We start from the raw sequence: 22,441 nt of genomic DNA on the forward strand, positions 1-22,441 counted from the left end.
GAATATAATTTTATTTAGATCTTATCAATCAAATGTACTTTTAATCAAGGCAAAATAAATGATGTTTTATTCATGACAAGTGACTTTTTTTTTGGAAAGCTGGTGTCACTACTCTTCACAAAAAAGAATAAGTGTTTGTCATTTATTTACATAATTGATCAAGCATATATCAGAACATACATAAACTTACTAACAAGTTATTTCTGTTGGAGAGAAATGTTTTTAAACTAGGCATAAAAACATACAAGTTAATGAGACAAGTTTTATAAAATTAGTATATCAGTGGCGGCTCGCGTATAGGCACAATGGAAAAGATACAAAATTCTTTGTATGGAACTCTTCGCTTCACAGTTCCAGCGGCGTGATGTTTGGCTGTTGTGCGCATGCGTACATAGAAAGCTGCGAGGGAGGAAAGCACTGTCGCTCCCGTAGTGCCGACTCTGGCGTACTAGTGGAAGATATTTTTTTTTATTACGCGTGTGTTTGGAACGTTCCTTGTTCGTTGCCTTTTCTAGTTTAGTCGGTGGAAGGAGTAAGAAAGTGGTTTAGTTGTTTTTTCAGTAGTGATCAGAAGATGGCGAAAAGTAAGGGCTCTTTGATTGCCAAATCTGTCCAAAAACACGCTGGAAGTGCGATAGAGAAGGTAATTGGTAAAAACTAATGCATTTGTTTCTGTGTACATAGAAATTTAAATTAAGCAACATTGGACAATAGTGTTTTTAAGCCGACATTTTATTAGTCTACTATCTAATAATACTAAACAATATTATCTGTATTGACATTTCATTATTTAATCGGTTAAATCGAATAAATAAATAAAGTAAGAACCGTGTACCATATTCTTGAATGTGATAAGTGTAGCATTATTTATTATCCTACTTCCAGCTATTCTATTTGATTCATTTTTTCGGTTCTTTATTTTACAGAAAACTTTAACCATGGCCTTGAAAAGGTCTAGAAAAAGATTTTCTGGTGCAGCACCCCTTTTTAGCTACGAGCTGCCACTGCATAATTTACCAGTACAACATATGTTTTTCTTACCGTAGATTACAAAACAACACGGTTTTATGAGTCAAATGACATATAATTAAAATAGCATTATGGTGTTGCCGCAAAAAATATTAACATACAAACGAAAACAGCAACAGCCAGTCTATCTACTACAACACGGAAACATTATCCCTGCGTACTGCCTAAACGTTATTGCTATTCATTCACTGCTCATCTTTCGTCCAGTCATCATCACCGTAGTGTTTATTTACGACAGCGTCTCACTTGTCAGCGCTGGTGTAGTTCCGTGATCCAATTTCAAAAGTTTTGAGGTTACGAAGCCGCTTTGAATTGATGTACAGTGATGCTTTAGTTAATCATCTGCCTGTTTGAATATCATTCTATTATTCAGCAGCAGTATATCCTACATTTTAATTATATTTTTGTAGAGTTCCTGTTAACATTGCAATAATGTTTACAGTGTATAAGCTAAATACACGAAAAAGATGGCTAATCTTAATAAAAAACCTATGAAACATGTTTTATTTTTTATAAGTGTTTGCGGATTAAGTATGTTGATGTACATCAACTTCTACTACTGTTCCAATTTAAACGTAGGTAAGTAATATCGTTTTACTGCTTTATTTTCTTTATTAGTGGAAATATTAAAATTCGTTAAGAAACTTTCATAGTATATTAATTTTATTATTATTAATTTATTATATCATGAAATATTTTTAAGCCCTAACTTTTAGTATGTAGAAATTTATTATTTTTTCATTTTATATTAATTACAGAAATTTCCTTTAACTCTTATAAATTAATGAGTACTAATATGATGTAAAATGCTACTATGTTTCCTTTTATTTAAAAGTGATTAATATTGGTTTATGTATAATTTTTTTAATTGTTTTACAACAGAATATTTCAGGATCTGAAGATCTTCTGAAAGTAATTAAAAAAAAATAAATTTCTTACTTGTGGGTTGTGGATTTGTTATTGTACATAAATGAAAGTTAAGAATTATTGCATACCATACTAATAGTACTTCCTTTAATTTTATTGCTATGTAACTAATTTATAGTGACAATAATATGGTGTAGTAATTAATAATGATGGTGGCACATTACATAACTTCATGTTCTGCTAATTTATATATAATTAAGTCACTTTTTTTAAAATGTTTTTGATCAGCTTGGATATTATAATTATAGTTTATGCATACATTACACAGACTTTAATTTATATCTCTGCCATTATTTTTCCTTATATGGTGTAGAATTACTATTGTTTTTATTTATCAAATAGGAAGCCATTTGTTTGATTTAATTATGAACTAACCCGACCTAAACAAAATATAACTATATTACTGGTTGTACTCATTAATTATGTTTGCTGTAGTTTGGCTGCTACTCAAAAGTAAGTTAAATCATAATAAAAGTCTGTAAATGTCATTGCTGAAATTTTGCAGCAGTTGTAAGGAACTTAAATTTAACGCTTCCATCAGTGATAAAGTGAAAGATTATTGTTACTTTTACAACCTTAAAAGAACAAGTATTTCATTGTAGTGTGATAACTTAAATGTCCACATTTTGAATTTTGCCTGCTTAAACAAAAATAGAATCTAACATTGTGAAAAAGTTTAAAACTGGTTTCCACCCTGAATATTCCTCATTTAGAGAAAAAGGTTTCCAATAGAAAAGTTAAAGCAGTATCAGGTTGAGCTATTGTTTATTTCCAATTTTTAAGATTGAGCTGATTAACTCTTGGTAATATTTGGAAATTGTTCCTCTCTAATATATTTCATATAGAGTGAACAAATTACATCAACAGGTTGAAAAATTTTTAAATTTTGAAAAGTATGTAAAAATAAATTATTTAATCATAGGGTATTGGTTTATAAAATATTTTAAAAGTGGGGAATATTTCAGTGTTAACACATTGCTATTTCCTATTTTATTTGTTTAAGCTTAAAAATATTTATAAGCAATATTTTCTTGCCCAATTCTTCTGACATGCATACTATACCTTCAATATCTGCAAACCTTTTGTGAAAATTGTTCAGTCAGCTGTAACATAAAAGTTATAAATCTTATAATTTAGAACTGAAAAAAAATTAACTCAAAAATGTGTATTATTTTTATTTATTCTTGTACTTATAAAATTTATTTCTATTTGCATCCTGATTATGGCATCATTTAAAATCTAAGTTATCAGATTAGACTAAAATCATTTCAATTCTACAGGTTTAAACAATAATAAAATTTATAGTCTAGATCAATGGTTCCCAACCCTTTCCAAGTTGCAGTGCCCTTTTTCAATTAAAATTTTTCCATGGCGCCCTACCTTAAGTAAAAGTATGACTACTCGTAAGTAAGAGATAATAATAAATAAAACTCATGTATCTTCATTTGTAATTAGTAATTACAAATGTCTTGGTTAAATTAATTATGAAGTTTTTACAATATTTCTTGGTACCCCTATAAAGAGGCTGTGGTGCACAGTTTGGGAATCGCTGGTTTAGAAGTCATAATTATAATGGTGAGAATTTATAATTTTAGGTTTGACAATTTTTCAATCCTAGTAACTGCTTATTTAGAGAAAACTTATCAGGGGTTGTATTAACTCCAAACATCTAATTAAGGATAGAACATTATTCCTGATGTATAATACACTTGTATACAGTTACATTACTATTAAGAATTTACTTATATTTTTTAATTTATTTCTGGATTTGTGAGACCTCAAAATTCTTTATTATTACAAAAATCCAGAAGTAACCTTTTGTTGATAAGAATACCTTCCCTTTGTTATATACTATAACAACTGGTAAAATAATAATAAAACTGATATTATACCAGACTTTATTTCTTCTACCATCCAGTAAAAATTAGCCTTTAGATTGAACATTGTTAGATTATATGTCATTGTTCTGAACAAAAAAAAATTGTGTTAAAACATTAAAATTTGTTTAATTCTGTCTGCTATTAATTTTTTAAAAGGTGAATTTTTTCTATTGAGACAGTCACTTAAAACATATTTTAAAACTGAAGATTAAATTAATTAATTCATTTATAAGTAAAATAAGTGCCAAATCTTTCCTATACTGGACTTGGAATTATTAATATTTTTTTAAAGCTACCATACTAAAATGGTCAACTAGTTTGCGTAAATTTATTAAGATTATTTAAATTTATTATTTTATTGAACATTTATTATAAATTAAGGCAGTGATCTTTTAATGTGAATAATTGAGATTTATTTTAGTAATTCTTGTTTTAAAGTTAGTTGTGTTGATTTCATCAAATATAAGAAAAAAATAACGACCCTTAAAAATAGGTACATAATTTACTCTGGAATGCTTACTGGAACAATCATTTTTATTTAAACTTGAAAGTAAGTTATTTATTATTTATAATGTGGTATTTTTTTAATGTTATTTATTCACTGCATGTACATACACATGTTTGCATTGTCCATCACTGTATAAATTAAACTGCAACAAATCTTAGAAGAATCAAGATCATGTTTCAAACTAAGTTTTAATGAACTTATTAATAAATTTTCTAGAATGAGAATGAAGATAAAGGATATGCAGATCTGTATAATTTTTGGTGATAAATAATGAATATTTTTTTTAGTAATGTGCTCATTCTAAACATATATTACTGTATGGGATTTCAGAATAAGAATTGCGATTCAATGGCTGGCATACTTAACCTTTTTGACCTACTTTACAACTAGCCTTTTAATTTATGCAAATATTGTTGTTGTATTTTTTGTTTGTTGTTTTATTTGCAAAGCCACTTATAACAATTATGCATAATTTTACTTTGGTCTTAAAAGATTTATACAAAACTAATTGAAAGCAACATCTGTTGGATAATTATTAATTTCTTTTTTGCTCTTAACTCATTTACCTTTTTTTATTTGGAAAAATCAATTGTTACTATCTAAAATATTATTAAAGCAATCAACATATAGATTGAAAGGAAATGAAATATAACTGTTTTATTCAAATATATTAATTACTAAAAAAAATACCATTAAAGAGATTAGATAACATAAAAAATAAATAAATAGTATTAAAGAAGTTAATCAAAGTTACTTAAATAATATGGATTTTTAATTTAAATTTAGTTACTTAGAAAATCATTAAATTATTAAACTTTATCTTATTAATTTTTCTAATTATAAGTTGTCAATATATTATGTAATGTTGTAAATATATATTATATGTGTGTCAATATATTATCCAAGTTAAAGTTTAGCAAGTTTTTATACTGTATTATCAAATACGTAAGTATTTAACTTATTTTCCTGACTTTGTAAGTAACTAATATAAATACTTTGAAGTATATCATTCAGAATTAATTACTTATATTGCTTATAATTATATTTTTTTAACTTTATTTAAAAAAATGAAAATAAATTTACATTACTGGATAATATAACTTGTAATTACTTCATTAAATTACTGCTCCAACTTTTATGGTTGAACAGTAGTGTTGAATTTCATCTAGAAGGTTTTGGATTTGAATCCCAGTGTATGTCTTATCATTAACAAAAGTTAGAGTAACTGTAGTTTGGCATTAATTTGTTGTAAGAAATATCAAAAAATTAAATAAAATGAATTTATTATATTAATAATAATAAGTAATTATTCAATATTTGCTCATTTATGTTGCCTATGATAGTCCTTTAGAGTAATGAAACTAATTGTTTTATATTATGTGTTTTAATTTAGATATATCAAGAGTTCCCATAGGTCAATTCATTTAAGGTAGCAATTAACATTTGTTTATTTATATTTTTTTTTTATAAAAAAGTAGTGATAAATACAATAAATAAAGACTGATAATGAATAAATAGAGATTCAAACAATTTATCATTAAAGTTATAAAAATGAAAACTAGGATCATTAAAAATACCATGAATTTAAAAAATATTGACATTGTAATTAAATCTACATTAACTAAAACCAAACCAGCAATGAAAGTACTAATAATTATCAGTCAGTCAACTACAACATTCTAGATTAAAATTAATTATTTTAATTAAATAAAATTAATTGTTTAAGTAATTAAAATTTAACAAAATAATAATTGACTTGTAATTCAACTTCCTTATTATTAATTCTGTACAATTATTATTTTAAATTGTAATAAATATAATTTTGATTTAAGCCCACCAATCGAGCACAATTATCAAACAAAAACACTGTTTAAAATAAAACACATTATATATAATAATTGCTTGTTTAGAATTAATAAAAATGTTTACAGCTATCTTAAAAATGATTTATTGATGAAATTAAAAAAAAAAAATACTGTTATTATCCTGATGACCATACCTTTTCTTCTATAATAATTTTTGACCTATTTTTAAACATCATCATATATTTTAAATTAAATATAAAATGAATTTATTTGCATATAAAGATTTTTTTCTTCTGCCAGTAAAAAGATATTAAAAAGAGCAATAATCATATTGAAAATCGATTACAAAAAGCTGAAAAACTCATTCCATGTAGGATCATCCATCCCATATAGTTAATGGTAACTCAGTTTATCAATGTTAGTTTTTTAACCCACATCAATGATGTTATAAAGTGAAGGCATTTAAAAAAAACTAGAAAAAAGCTCCTGAACTTATCTATCACTTACATAAAGCTTAATATCAATCCTTCCTTCTGTAATTCATTTATTTTTTGTATAAATTATAGTCCCACTTACCAACAATTTTTGGTAACTAGAACTTTAATTTATACAACTGTATTAATACCAATGATGATAAATGCTTAGGGAATTTATTTTTTTGTTTATTCACATTGGCAACTATAAGCTGACATTGGGAATGCAGGTTTTTTTGGATGGTGATGAATTTTGATGTGAAAAATGTCATATTAATTGTGATCTAAGCCAAAAATCAGGTAAAAATGCTATCACTGTGCCATGAATGTGGGAATAACATTTAATTGATGAAATTAAAGCTTATGCTGTTACTGTCTTCATGACCATATTTATTTTCTTCTGTAGTAGTACTTTTAATTTTTTTTTGTTTTATTAAAAGAAAAATTATTAATACAAACATTCTATAATTGGCATGGTTAACCAGTTATAAAATTAGCACAGAATGTTTTTGAAGGTATAAAATGAAGTTAACGTAAGTTAAAGTTCAAATGACATCAACATATTTTATCAAAGAAAAACAAATTGAAAACATTTAAAAATTGATCATCCACCACTTTGATAAAATACCTTGATAAACAGATTAATTTGATGAATGGTAACCATTTTTTGCCTGCTAACAGTTTAAAATATTTATACTAGTTTTTAAATTTGATAAGTTGAAAAAAATAAAAATGTAAAAAATATCTATGAAATTATATTTTTTTTAGAGCTGGGGGTTTCGCAACTGTTAACCCACTGGTACAGTTTAAAAAATTTCAACCCTGATACAGCTGATTTAGAAAAATATTATTTAACAAATATTTCTAGTTGATTGGCTTGTTACAGATACCCCTTTTTTATGGGTTAAGAAGTATTACTATCTAACCCTCTGATAAATGATAAAGAATGTTATTCCTGTCAATTAAGAAGAAAATAAAGTAAAAAAGTCAACGAAAATTATAACATTTTCACCTTTAACCCTTTTATATTATTTATTATCATTCAGTTCATGATTATCAGAAAAATAATAAATAAAGTTAATTTATGTGTCATATATTTTATTTAATTTGATATCAGATTTAAAAATATAACTAAAAACAGCTATTTGCATGAATGCAGATCAGTCAATTGTTCAAGCAATTAACAGTAAATTAATTTTGACATTAATGAAACAAACTAAAAAATGTAATTTAATGGTTGTAACAATTTTTAAAATTGTGGTTTTTATCATAATATCTTACAATTACTGATCGATAATATTAATTCATTCAATTAATATTTACACTAATTATTGTTTATTTCACATTTATTTATTTTATTATCATTCATGTTGAAAAGCTTTCTGTACCAGCACTCAGTAGTAATTTATTTTCATCTGTTTCAGACTATGAAGGTACTGCAACTGACTTTTATGGATTTCATAATTCAAAAATTTTGTTAGATCAAATGATATACTTAGACAGACAAGAACATGTCCAGAAAATGTGTCAGATTTATTCAAAAGGAAATTCATCTGAAACATTTTTGGATACTCTTGTGACTGATGTTGATTTCCGTGAACATGTTTTAGTTGATTTGAAGCACAAATTATTATACTGTTATGTTCCTAAGGTTGGTAATTATTATTGTTATTGATTTACTTTGATAATTGTAAGAAATTTTCCTTTTGGTTTTCATTATGGATTTTGTTTTGTTCTTTTTGACTATGCAGTATACATTTAGAATTCGGTTTCAGCTAGAGGTTGTTAGTTTATGTATAACTGTTTATTCTTGTCATCAGTCATTTGACCGGTTTGACATCAGAAGTGCCATCATTATTTTGTACTATAATGCATTTTTCTAATCTACACTAATCTCTTAACCAAAGCACACCTCCTTTATGGTTGTTCATTTTACGTTTTGTAATCTTTTCATTCCATTACCACATTAAGCAATCTTAGGAACCTTAGGTTAACTTAAGGAACTTAGGAACTTACAGAATCGTAGGTTTCTCTTTAAAATTATTTTCTTAAAACATTTTCATTTTTAAATCTACGTACACAACTAGTTTCTTACATTCTCCTGTTTAACAACATTTTAACCCTATATTTTATTGGTTTCCTATTGTCAGTGTTTTGGCAATATTAAGTACTATATATTTTTAATTTTTTTCCTGAAATTCTTACTTTTGATACCAGCAGATTTTATTTTTTGCACAAAATATTTTTCTCGTGTGTTGGTCTACTTGTAAATATTTTTCTTAATTTGGTCATCCTTTGCAATTTTACTACCTGAATAATAAAATTCTGAAACTTTTGATTTATTATTGTGTTAATCTTCTTTTGTCAAATTTCATTACTCCTATTTTACCCAAAATAAATTTCAAAATAAAATAAAATAGTAATTTCAAAATAAATTTCTCCCATAACATTAAGACATATCATTTATTACTTCTAATTTATTTACAGTTTTAATCAGAAGCAATAGTACTTAGAGATTAAAAAAAACTTTTTGCTCCTGGGCTCCTAATCTAGGATCAGATTTTTATTTTATATTCGTTACTGCTTTTTTCATATATAAGTTATGACAGTGAAGACTGCTCTACCTTTGTTTAATTCCTTTCTCTATTTCAACTTGCCTTCCATCAGTTTCTGTTTATAGTTGCTATTTGATTCTTGTATAAATTTTAATATTGCAATTAAAAAAAAGTAAAATGATTGATCTAATTAAAAAAAAAAAAAACTAGTTGATAATAATAATATTAAAAATTTAATCACAGGTTTTTATTAAACTGTGCAATATTAGTTTTTTATTCCACATGAAAACATTATGAATTTTTCTTTACATTTAAACTAATCCATTTAAATATTTTGCTATTAAAGAATGATATTCTGAGTAAACAGAAATTTTCAGTAAAAAGAAAGATCTGATTATTTGGAAACTCATATATATAATTCTCCTTTATTTATTATTATTGTTTATTTTAATAATTAATCTTTTTTTTAAATTAGGGAGTATTGAATAAAGCATATAGTTGTATAAAATATTTAGGTTGTGTTTGTAATATTTGAATAAGAGAAATAATTAACCCTTTTTCTACCATACCACACCACACATCTACTGAAAATTTGAATGAATGAGAATGTCTCTCATTCTACCATGGATTCAAATCTACTGATGAACATTTTTTTTTCTTTTGATACTATTACCTAGTTAAAGAGCTTCGTCTATAAATACCAGATTTGAAATCATGCAGACGTTTATTATTCCATTCACTAAACTATAGTCGGGCATTATAATTTTCTGGGTGACTGAAAGATACTGGACTTTCTGCACATAAATGGACACAATGCACAAAAATGTAATGCTTACTGTACATGATTTAGTAAATATTTTGTTCCCTAGAAATTCTTCACAAACTTCTAAGAACTGCAGTCATCTACATTCAATGTAGTTAGTTATAATTCTTCTAATTACAAATGAAAAACTAATTTTGAACATAAGTAAACACAATTAAATTCTTATACACACGGAAATTGAAGTTATAAACAAAGGAATAACATTCAAACAGCCAAACATCTATGAGTATATACTTATTTATTGACAGCCAATTGATTATGTTCAAATAAAATTTAAATTCATTTAGATAGTGACACCAGGTAGGTCAAAGTATTAAAATTAAAATTTAGCTGTTTTATCATAAAATGGTTTTATTTTTTAAAGTATGTTTGCTGATTTCAGATTTTCCTTTATTAATATTACTTTGATTTTTAACTAAAGATGAATTTTTCTAACTTGTGTTTGTTTTTTAATATTGAATTGATTTACAATAATTTTCTCTGAATTAAATTTTTTCCAACTTTTTTTGTTAGAAGTATTTATTTTCTTATTGATAATTAACAAGTTAATTTATGACAAACCTATAAAAGAATATTCTTGATATTATTTTTTTGAGCTTTATAATATCTGAGAATCTTCTCTACGAATGAACTTACTTATCTGAATTTTCATGTCATAAAATATACAAAACCTCTTAATTTGGGCTCAAGAATTTCACTATGGACCCTTTTTCCTCCTTTGTGAAGAAATTAGTATGAAATATTTAAATTGATGTAATTAAAAAAGAATGGATTTTCCAGATGCATTATCATAGATTAGATCAATATCCATTAAATTAATATTAAATATTAAAGTTCTTTTTAAATTCTGGGTTTAATACAAATTTATTTTAATTTTTGTCTCTATTTGATAAAGTAATGTTGTTTAATTCAAAACATTTTCGTTTTTTTTCTCAACTTTATAGATGTTTTTAGCTCGTTAACATAACTGTGATCTCTGCTACATATCGGTAGCTGTATGTAAATTGAAATTCTTATTGCTATCAGATGGTTTTAAAATTATTCATAACCTTGTTAAAATGTCATTTCTAAAAAAAATTAATTGTAATTAGCAATTAGCATTATACTTATGTTTAATTATTTTATGAATGTTTTTATTTAAATGTTTATTTTCATATTCAGTCACTGTAATGAAAGACATCTATATGTTTAAACATATATATATATGTATATATATATATATATATATAACAAAACAGTGTATGAATAATAATAATAATAATAATAAATAGTAAATTCCATAACTGACTGTTTATTCTTAATCTGCTAGTAAATTTGTTATGACTTAAATTACTTGACAGTAATCCTGCATTGCTTAAAAATAGAATAAATGGAGCCTAAAAATCTTTAAGTATTAAAACAATTTTTTTTGTTAGTAAATGTTTATTTTTGCATGTGTTGGTTATGTAATAATCTTGTAAATTGTTCTGCATTTGTTGGAAAGGTTATATATTTCCTAAGCTATACAATAACAATATACATTTGTACTACAATATTTCTATAATGTACAATTATATTAATGATCTATAAGGCATATGAATGCTGATTCCTGTATAAATACAAAATTTAAGTAAAATTAGGAACGATAGGTAACCATTTAGGTAATTGTTCATTTAAATCATTAAGTTGTTGTTAAGAAGGGTATCTGACTACAAATATGGCTAAAATACTTCTATTAAGCCTCAAAGAATGTGAGTTTTTTGTATAAAGGTTTAAAACAATAATTGTAATTGCAGTGAAACATCATTTTTGTTTTTTTGTTATACTGTTTTTCTGGTCTATACAGTACATGTTGGAGACATCTTTTGGAAACATTCTTAACATCATAAAATTAAATAAACCTACTTAAATTGTAGTTTTGTAACATTAAATTTGTTGTATTTCAAAAATATTTTTATTATTCTAGAATGCTGACTGTTTTTTACAATAAATTTTTTACCTGTGAGTAAATTATCCTTTTTTACCATTCACCTCTTTTTCTAATCTTTATTTCCTTTTCTTTATAATGGCAGGACAGTAAGCTTAATAAAAAGTTCCTTTCAGATAAATCCAGGTCTCCTATCTCTTCTGAAAAATATAAATACAATGTGGTGAGTTAATGTAGAATATTTAATATACATCCTCGTCTGTTCCATTTATTCTCTGAATGGGTGTCGGAATGGTTTTTTTTTTCACTTTTTGCTATGTTTAATATTTCTTCTTATGTACTATTTCTCATTTATTATGGGCTCTTTTACTTTTATCTTTCCATCTTGTCCTGGGTCTTTGTATAGATTTTTTTTCAGAGGAACTTAAGCTTAATAAATTCATCCAGAGAAATTCTATCATTATTTATCACCTACATGTATCACCCTCTTTACTACTGTTCCTAGACTGTCATATGCAAATTCATTTCTGATGACAGAAACAAGGAAATATTAACTAACACTAATTCATTTTTTTCATCTGCTGTAGACTTTTTCTTTTGACACAGCTGTTTTAGTCAGACTATAGTACCTGACGTGAACATCATTGTAGTATCTATGGCTTTGCAGAAATTTGACTTCTTGAACAATTTTTATTTATTTGTTATACTAAATCGTGTTAAATTTACAATTTTCCTAAATTACTAAAAACTTTTTATGTCTACTGATAAATAAGAAACATCTATGATAATCTGCATTGTTTGAAGATAATGTTCTGCTAGAGGATTTTTTAATAAATATTTTTCATTTCTTTTGTTTATTGTTGTCCACATCTATTTGGAGTTATTAGCTCTCCTAAAACGTAGGTGCATATATTTTATATCCTGGTCTTATTTTATATTTTGGCCTTTAGTTCTGAACATCTACTAACCATTTGGTCAGCGTGCACCTCTTTTTCTATTTCTCCTCTGTGTGTGCTCTACTCAATTTCTCAAATGGTTGTCACTATGACAGAACATCCCCTAACCACCTTAATAAATTTTCACACTAGCAGTAAAAATAATAAATTTACAAAAACATATTAGAACTCTAATTTCTAAGTTTTATTTTTTTTTCTAAGTTTTTTAACTTTTCTTTATTATTTTACTTGCTTTGTTGTTTATAGATTTATTATTTTGGCAAATTTTTCATTTTTTTCTTTTCCTTTAACAATTACTGAAATTGGAGTAATTTATCTCAGTTTTTTAATTAATCTGTTTTCTTGTGTTGTATCTGCATGTAGCTTAATACAACTCTGATTAAATGTAATGCTCAATTATATGTTATTTTAATAAGTAAGTAAGCCTTCATCAAACTGTCTGTTCATTAATCAAAATTTTCATAAAATATTTTGCATGTTTTTGTTTATTGACATGTTGCATCAGTTACGTAATTTATATGAATGTGTTTAATTATATTAATTAATAATTTTTGTCATGAACAATAAATATGTTTACACTAAGTTTAACAATTTTAATCTATTTTTTAAACTTTTATAATACAATCTTCTTAGATAAAATAAAATTATATTATTTGAGTTTATCACAATAGATTTAAAATTTAATTAGACATACTTGACTAACTGTACATGGAACTAAAGCTATGATCTACTCCTTACTAATAGTACTACAAAAAAGTAAGTGATTATATGTTCATACATTTTCCAGTTCTGAAAATAAAATTATTTTAGTTATGTAAAAAGATAAGATACAAATATTAAATGTCAAAAGGATTAATTAAAATGTAAAAAATCATGATAGTAGAGGAAGAATAATTTTGTTGGTAAGTCAAGTATAAAAACATAAAATTATCTTACAAAGACAACAATTTCCACCACTTATTTTTTTTCTTTTTTAAAAATGTCTCAGCTATACACAGAAACTATTGCTACTGCTATTTGTAATTGAAGGAATTACTTAGCATCATCTTAGTTACATTAGTTATTGTTTATTTCTGTAGGACTTACAGAGCTGCTCGTGCTTGTGAGACACTCTGACTGTGAAGTTTCCAACATAAGATGATTTTCAGCCCAGAGAAAACCACAATGAAGCCAACAGCTCAAGGGCTGGTTGGCTGCTACCTGATCAATCTAGGTCCAGATGGCTGGTCTCGCCATTCGGTACATTATGACTTAAAAATACCTGGGTCTTATCCTTGATGAGAATTTTTGGTTCAAGGAAAATCTACAGTATGTAGCAAAAAAGGCTGCTGATGCCTTTTATGGAATCCATAGTCATACATCCTGATTGGGGGTTGAATTTCTGTACCATGCGTATCCTTTTCAAAGGTGTCAGCGAAGCTATTATGCTATATGCTGCGCCTGTCTGGGCTCATTGCATGGCTTTTGGGTATTGCACGGACATTTTGCTGCAGGCCCAGCGACTCTTCTTGCTGGCTGTTATAGGCAGTTATAGAACAGTCTCGCAGGAGGCAGACTATGTTATAGCCGGAATCAAACCAATAGACATCTTGGCTACTGAGCATAGGGAACGCTATATTTCCAAGGTAAACAATCTGTTGACGTTAGAACGAAAGCAGGAAATTGAAGACCGAGGCCTTGCGTCTTGGCAAGTCAGGTGGGACAATTTCCCCACAGGTTAATACATACATGGTATATTTCCTATAGTGTCTGATTTAAGTGCGATTGAATGAATCTCGCCCAATTGGTACATCACACAGTTTCTCTCTGGGTATGGTGCCTTTGGGGCAAGTTTGGCTAGGTTTCGTTTGGTGGATTCAAGTCAATGCCCGGATTGTGGGACAGATGATACAGTGGATCACATCCTCTACGTCTGTCCACAATACGAAGTTGAACGTTCATGAGCTGTTAGGGAACTTGAGAGAATACATTCCTTTCTGGATCTGTATTAACTGTATGATCCACAAGGAGTGATCTATAGTGGCTGGTTTCCTTTGCGTCCTTGTGGTTTGTAGGTCTGCGGAGGGAATTTAATTGAGGTACTCGATCGTGGTAGGCTTAGGCATTGGATTGGTTGGAGGTAGGCGCATTGGCATCATGCCATGTTTATAATGGTTTTGTTAGTGATTCGCTTTTGGACTTCTGCTGGTGACCATGCCGCCGGGGTATGTTAACCTGTGCGACCGGGGGTGTGGCTTCCCTCTGCCCCTGTGGTATGGTCCTGATTGTGACTTGGCAATGCCATGCTAGACACCATAATGGGACCGGGTGGGGGTACGGGGGTTTGTCCCCGCCCCTGCGCGGACCAGAATTGAGATTGCGTTCCCCTTGTTATTTGACCTAAACTGATTGACTTATTTGGTTTTAGGTCTGAATTTCTATGTTGCGTAAAACACAATTTTGATTGGTAAGAGTGTAGCCCTGATTTATCTTTAAACTCGTTCATTTTCTAAGGGATTCACAGTCATGAACGATGTCAAATCTGTACTAGGTGCAGGGTTTGTGTGTATTAGGTGGTTTTGTTTAGTTAGTTTGAGGGAATCATGTAGGTTGGATGTGAAGATGTCCATTTGAGGCCTACATGAAGGTGAAATTTGATATGTATTTACTGATGCAAATGTATGCTGAGGCATTTACATCGGTGGCAACCCGACTGAGGCCTGGCTTATGACTGTGAGATGTAATCAGTTAGAGGGTCTAAAGATGACCTCCAGTAAAGCCCCTTAGGGCTTGGAACGGAAGGGGTGGTGTGGCGACCAGTAACGTCACAAGGTGGGTGACATTTTTCCCCACCTTTTTCCATTGTAAGTCCTACATCCCAACACTGTTGGGATGTAGGACTTACAATGGAAGGTATTTTAACTTTTGTTTAATTTTAATCAAATTTGAATGCTCTTATTACTAGTGTACTTCAGCAGTACATTAGTACTGATGTTATTACTAGTGTACTTCAGCTGCGTGGAAGTTAGATAATTGTAGGACTTTTCAGCTGGAGACAGGAGTAGATAAGTGTCTGAGCTTTAATGTCGTTCTTGAAATTGGCCTTTTGTGGGAGAATCTAATCTCCTGTACGTGTAATAAAGTGATTTAGTGAAAATATTATAGAAATCTTATTAGAGGTGTTAGCTAGTTAATTTGTCACAAAAAAGCATTAGAATTCAGTTTGTTTTAAATTGTAAAAAACAACTTACTTTACTGTAGGTTATCTATATACAGAGTGAGTGAAAAGTATGGAAACTCCTCAGCAACTTTAAAACCATTCCAGATAGAATATTCTAACTTTCAGGATAAGGTACTGGACAACTATTTTACCCCTTGAGAAGAAATAAGATTTCAACTCCTTGGGAGATGGCCCAGTTGTTGTAACTCAAATATTTTAAGTGGAACACCCTTTGTGTGAATATTTTAAATGGTAATATCATTTTAAAGATCACTTTAAGACAATTAAAATGGTATAAATAAAAAGTTGGTATGATGTAAGTACCCAAAATGGCAGTGGGATAAAATGTAGATTTTGAAAATTACTATATTTAATAAGATCAAGTAATAAAATTAAATAAAAAGATATTAAACTGAATAAAATTTAAACTTAATTTAATTAAATTAAAATCTATTTTAAAAGTTAAATTTAAATTTTGAAAATTAAAAAAAAAAAATTTTTAACAGCGTTTCATTACTACACTATTAGTTTCTTATGAGGATTTGATGTGATCAGTTGGCTAATTAATTTTGTTTACCTTTACCACATTTGTAAGCCACTTTTGTTATTTACATCTTTTTTACCCTTTTTATAATTGTTTTTTTACTAAATTAATTTTTTCTGTTCTACCCGCTAACACTGCTATCAACATATCACTTAGCGAACAGGAGAAGGTCAAACTTTTAATAATGACGGGTTTTCGTGATGGAGTTAGGTCATATAACAGGTCATATAATGGTTATAGGTCATATAATGAAGTTTGTGAGTTGTTCAAAGGAACATTTAATAATCATAACCCTATTTCAAATGGTATAAGTAAAAGACCATCAAATGATTTGAATAAACAGGGAGCATTAACAATAGGGGAAAACCAGGGAGCCTAAATCTGCAACAGATAGTAACAAATTGTTAGAAACTATGTAAGAATTTATTGAGAACCTTCATTCCTTGACTCAAATAGCTGCATGAAAACATAACATTAGTCAAAGTTAAGTGATTGTAACATTTAAAATTGAAAATTTAAAACCCTTCAACATTCATCTGGTGCAAGAATTTAATGAAGATGACTACAGTCAAATACTTGAGTTCTGTGAAATTATGATGAGCAACATTTGTACAGATCCTAATTTATTAAACAATATTTTTTTTTATGGTGAGTCCACACATTTTTTAAATGGCAGTGTAAATTGCTGTAATTGTCAATGCTGAAATGATATAAATCCATGCTGGTATTGTAAGGCACATAACAGTACCCAGTCAAAGTAAATGTACAGTCAGGTATTATTGTTGGTGGTTGATTGATAGGGCCTATTTTTATTGATGGAAATTTAAATGCAGTGAACTATGAGGCTTTGCTTCTCAACCGTATCATTCCAAATATCCAAAACATTGTTGGCCCCAATTTCCAAAACATTTGGTTTCAACAATCAGTCTTCAAGTACATGAAATTTTAAATGCATTTTTTCCTGGAAGATAGATTGGTCAAAGGGATCAATTAGAATAGCCAGTGAGATCACAAAACTTGTCACCATTGGATTACTTTCTACGGGGCCACTTAAAAAGTATTGTTTATCATAATAAGCCCCACGATGTCAATGATTTACATAATAGAAATTGAAAATCAGCATAAAATTTTACTAGGAAATTATTGAATAATGCAGTATCATCATCCTTTTACAACCAACTGGTACACTGTCAAACAACAGAAGGAGGACTTTTTGAACATTTATTAAAATCAAATGTAAGTAAATAAGCAAATGTTATGCTTAATAAATAATTTTTTTTAAAATAAATTTAATCAATATTATCCCCGTTTAATAAAGTTTTTATAAATTTATTTACGATAACAGTTCCTTAAACTAAAAATGTAATTTTTTTTCAAAATTCAAACATTATCCCACTGCCATTTTGGGTAAAGATATCATACCAACTTTTTATTTATACCATTTTTCTTATGTGAAAGAGACCTTTAAAATAATATACCACACAAAGGGTGTTACCATTTAAAATATTCAAGTTATAACCCTTGGGCCACCTCCCAAGAAGGGGTTGATGAAATTCTATTTCTTGTCAAAAGGTAAAGTAGTTGAACAATACCTTATCTTGAAAGTTACAGTATTCCGTCTGGAACGGTTTTAAAGTTGTTGAGGGGGTTTCATACTTTTGATTCACTTTGTTTATAAAACAACTTGTCTTGACTGACTGATAATCACAGCCCAGCCAAAATTAATGAAGATAAATTGATGGAAATTGTGTAAATGTTCTTATGGTGCAAGTGCACACCAAGAAAGAATTTTTTGGATAAAAAATTCTTTCTTGGGTTCTTGAGTTCAAAGGGTTAAAATGAGTAACAATGAAATTTACTGTTTTTTTGTTTTTTTTAATTTCTCTGTAACAAATAAAAATATCAACTTGATTTTTGGTGTGTGTAATTTTCATGTAATATATAAAAGTAGATTCCTAAATTTTTTTTAAAATTAAGCCTTGAAAGGGGTGAAGAAAGGTAAAATAATTTAACATTGATAGCAAATTTTCCCCCGTTTCTAACTACACTAAACAAGATATTCACTTGATTTATGCTTGCAATTACTATTCAGATAAATATCTAATAACCATTTTCAGCTTTTTGAATTTTAATATTTTAAGGGGTAAAAAACATAAATAGTTGAATCATTGTTTATTAGATTTGGTAACATTGTGTTGTCAATTTACGTTTATAATTCTGATTATGTATTTTGCGAGCAAACCCGTGACAGCAAATCTAAAAACCAATTAGTGGGATCTGTATTGACAAACTGTTGCTCTGAAGAAATTACAATACAATGATAGTTTTTATAAATTGAACAGGTTTTAATTTTTATTCTCAAATGCATGAGTTTAATGAACATACGGGGTCCTGACAGGAAGGGTGTTTTACCCCTGATCAGCTAAACATCCCCTGACTGACAGGAAACACAAATAACCATGTAGCACAAGCAAGCTGTGACGGAGATGCTAGTTATTTATATACTTTTTTCTTTTTTAATGAGCAACTTTATTTTCATTTAATTTTTCAAAGCAAGATTTTAAATAAAAACTCATATATTAAATCAGTAGTGTATGTTAATACAATGAACAGTTTCATATTGTTTAAAATTTCAGATAAGATTTTTGTTAAAGACAATACCATTAACTGAACCTTAATAACCAAAGTAGACAGATAAAAATGTATTAAAACCACTTAAAAGTAGTTTGTTTAATGTACACAAATTTTTTTAAGCTAGATTTAATTACAAGTAAAAATTACTCTTAGTTATTGAATTATCATTCAGCTAATCAAAATTTAATGGTAAGTGTCTAGTTTTAGTTAATAACAAGAATGTTATGTTATGATGAATGGTAGATAGTTATATGTAAATTTAAGTTAGTGATATGGTTATAACTTAAATATACAGTGTATTATTGGTACTGGTACAGGTATTGTGATGTCCTAACTCTGGTGTCTTGGTGTGTTTATCTTTTCTAAGTCTATTCTTGTTGCTTTGTTAGTAAGTGGATTTAAAAGTACTATTAAGGTAATGTATTTATATTAATTATAATTATATTTTTCTTCATTCAAATTATCCTATCAATCATATTATTAAACTTGTCTTCAAAAAGTTTGTAAAAAACAGGTTGTTGCATAACTTTAAATAACATAAGACTAGCTCAGCTTCAGACCCATTGTATACAAATTAAAGTTTAATGATGCAAGATTGCTGTTATTTACTTGATATCCCAGTATTAAGAAAGAAAGATTAAGGATAACAATTCAAAGTTAGACTGAAAACTTAGATCTAAGAAAATAAAAACAATTGGGAATTAATTTATTTTATTTTTTTTTAAGTATATTTTATTTAAAAAAAAATATATATTTTATTCAGAGTGGTGCATAGTAACACATACGTAGATCACATCAGGGTCAGAAATCAAGTAGTCCTTGTACTACTTGGTTCCATTTTTAAACAAAAATTTCTCTTTACTATTACCCTTATATGCTCAACATTCAGGAGACTATGCCCTAATCTTTCTTTTATTTTTTCATGGCGACCATAATTTCTGGCCACGGGGATTTTTACATATGCAGTAAATTTCTACATATGCCGTGAATTCAAGTGTTTTCTATTTGCTCTATACTCATGTGGTTAAAAACAGTTTTTTAAGAAAATAAAGGACTACGGGGTCATGTAAAAAATTCATATTATGTATAGATACACAATACATAATTGTAAAATAAATAATGTACTTCTTGAAGTTTGCTCACAAAAATATAGGCCCATTAAAATAAATTTTTTGTAATAATAATGTTAATCTTATTAAAAAGCTAAAGAAAGTTATATTCAGCTGAAAAACGAAAACAATTACTCTCATTTTAGAAGTCATGCAAATATACTTACATCAAATTATTATTTATGTTTGACATTTTATGCAGTTCTAAAGGAATGATCTTTTTCAAAATTTTACGTGAATGTTCTCAGTTTTTGTCATAATCTCTTTTTATTCACTAGCTTACTTTTTATTCATTCAATTCATTCAGTTTTAGAAATTTGGGCCATAAACAAAATATTGATTAAGCTTAATTTAGTGGGCAATGTGTAAAAAAGTCTTTATTTTCTGTTTTTGTATTCTATGGTGCTTAATTTAATAATAAATACACACATATATTTTTTTGAATGGCTTAGCCAGTATTAGCATTTAGTGAAATTTCCATCTTGAGAATGTTTTTTCTTAATACTAATGGGCAAATAATGGGCAAATATTTTCTATTCTTTGAATAAAAAACTATTATGGGCAGAATTTTTTTTTTTACCTGTGCCCCTCTGAATTCATTAATTAAGCATTAAGAATATTAATAATTGATTACACAGAATAATTAAGTACGTTAAATAATTAATTATATTATGCCTAAAAAGTGACATTTTTACAAATCTCTGAATTCTTTTTTAGAGGATGGTGTAAGATCTCAAAGAAACTTGATATGTGAATAAAAGTACTTTCCTTCTGTATGTAAAATAAAAAAATCCCTTGGGCACGCCGGAAGGCGGGAGGTAGATTTCACCAGTACTAAGTAGGGGATAAAAAAGTTTTCCACTTTAAAGTTCAAATTTACTCAATACAACAATGGTTGCATGTGAAAAAAAGTTTCACATGTTTAGCATAACAACAAGCTTGTCTTCTTACAATTTTTGCAACATTTTGGTCATATCAAAAATTGTTTCAGACAAAAGTTTTAGGTAATTTTTAGAGGACCAATGACCACTTTAAACCATATTGATAGTGTGCCTATTAAGGGAGTTATGATTTTTTTTTGTCTTCAAAACCCCATTTTTTTCCCACCCCCTGGGTCAATGGTTGGTGATATCAAAAAACTCTACTTAGATAAGTTTTAGGCCCTTATCCAAACAATAGTAGAAACTTTAAATAAATTTGATATTTTACTCAATAAGAAAGTTGAAAGTGATTGGAGCAAAATTATGGCAGTTATTGTGTCCACAAGAAAGTGAAATATATACATAAATGAATATATAAATTTTTGAACTGATGGTGGTTTTGAGTTTTGGGGGGATGTGAAACGCAAAGATGTGTTGAAATTTTCCAGAAGTTGAATCAATGGTACTCATTATTATAGGTAGTTTTCTTATAAAATCTGCCTAATTAATATTTCTAGGTTTTATTACTATCCAATAAAAAAATGTATTTTAAAACAACTACTTCATAGAAAAAAAAATTTGTAAAATATATATGATTTTTAAGAACAATCTTGGGTAAATTGTGGTTTCTGTGTAGTGTACAGAAATACACTAAAGTGTATATTATAATACCATATTATGTTATATACGATTTTACATGTCATATGTATATAATGTACAGTAGGATATTATTTTATCATAATATTTATTGTCCACTATTGTATTATTGTCTAATATTGTACAATGTTGTATGTCCAATATTGATTATAATGCTGCTCAGTATTCATTCGACCACCTTTATTTTAAAAAGTTCTTGTAACAGATCAGTTATAAGAATTTCCAATATTCTATATAATGAAGGTGACAGTTCTTATATTTTATTAAAAGTATTGTGGAAATATATCCATTGTAATAAATTTTCAGTTTATCAATTAGAATTTTGTATATGTTCCTCTCCTCACATTGTATTGATTCTTTAGTCATGAGCAGACTAAAATATAACTAACCATATTACATGCATTCCTTAATTAGTAGAGTTAGTGTTTCTTAATGCATTTTTTAATTCTCCTGTAAATAATTTCCTCTCCCAAAACATTTTACTTATTTGAAATTGATTTTTTTTTAATTTGGCAG

At 27.7% G+C, this 22,441-nt stretch overlaps 1 protein-coding gene across 1 annotated transcript in view; it reads left to right on the plus strand.

Annotated features, from left to right (window-relative positions):
• The first annotated feature begins 1,138 nt into the window (after window positions 1-1,138).
• The window catches only part of LOC142319370 (carbohydrate sulfotransferase 11), a 29,928-nt gene continuing 8,625 nt past the window's right edge, over window positions 1,139-22,441 (plus strand). The window contains exons 1-2 of the mRNA XM_075356583.1: window positions 1,139-1,608; window positions 8,047-8,273. Of these exons, the coding sequence (XP_075212698.1) occupies window positions 1,497-1,608; window positions 8,047-8,273 (339 nt within the window). The 5' untranslated portion in view covers window positions 1,139-1,496. The remainder of the gene's footprint in view (window positions 1,609-8,046; window positions 8,274-22,441) is intronic.

The sequence above is a fragment of the Lycorma delicatula genome, chromosome 2, assembly GCF_047948215.1.
Source record: "Lycorma delicatula isolate Av1 chromosome 2, ASM4794821v1, whole genome shotgun sequence".
Taxonomy (NCBI): Eukaryota; Metazoa; Arthropoda; class Insecta; order Hemiptera; family Fulgoridae; genus Lycorma; species Lycorma delicatula.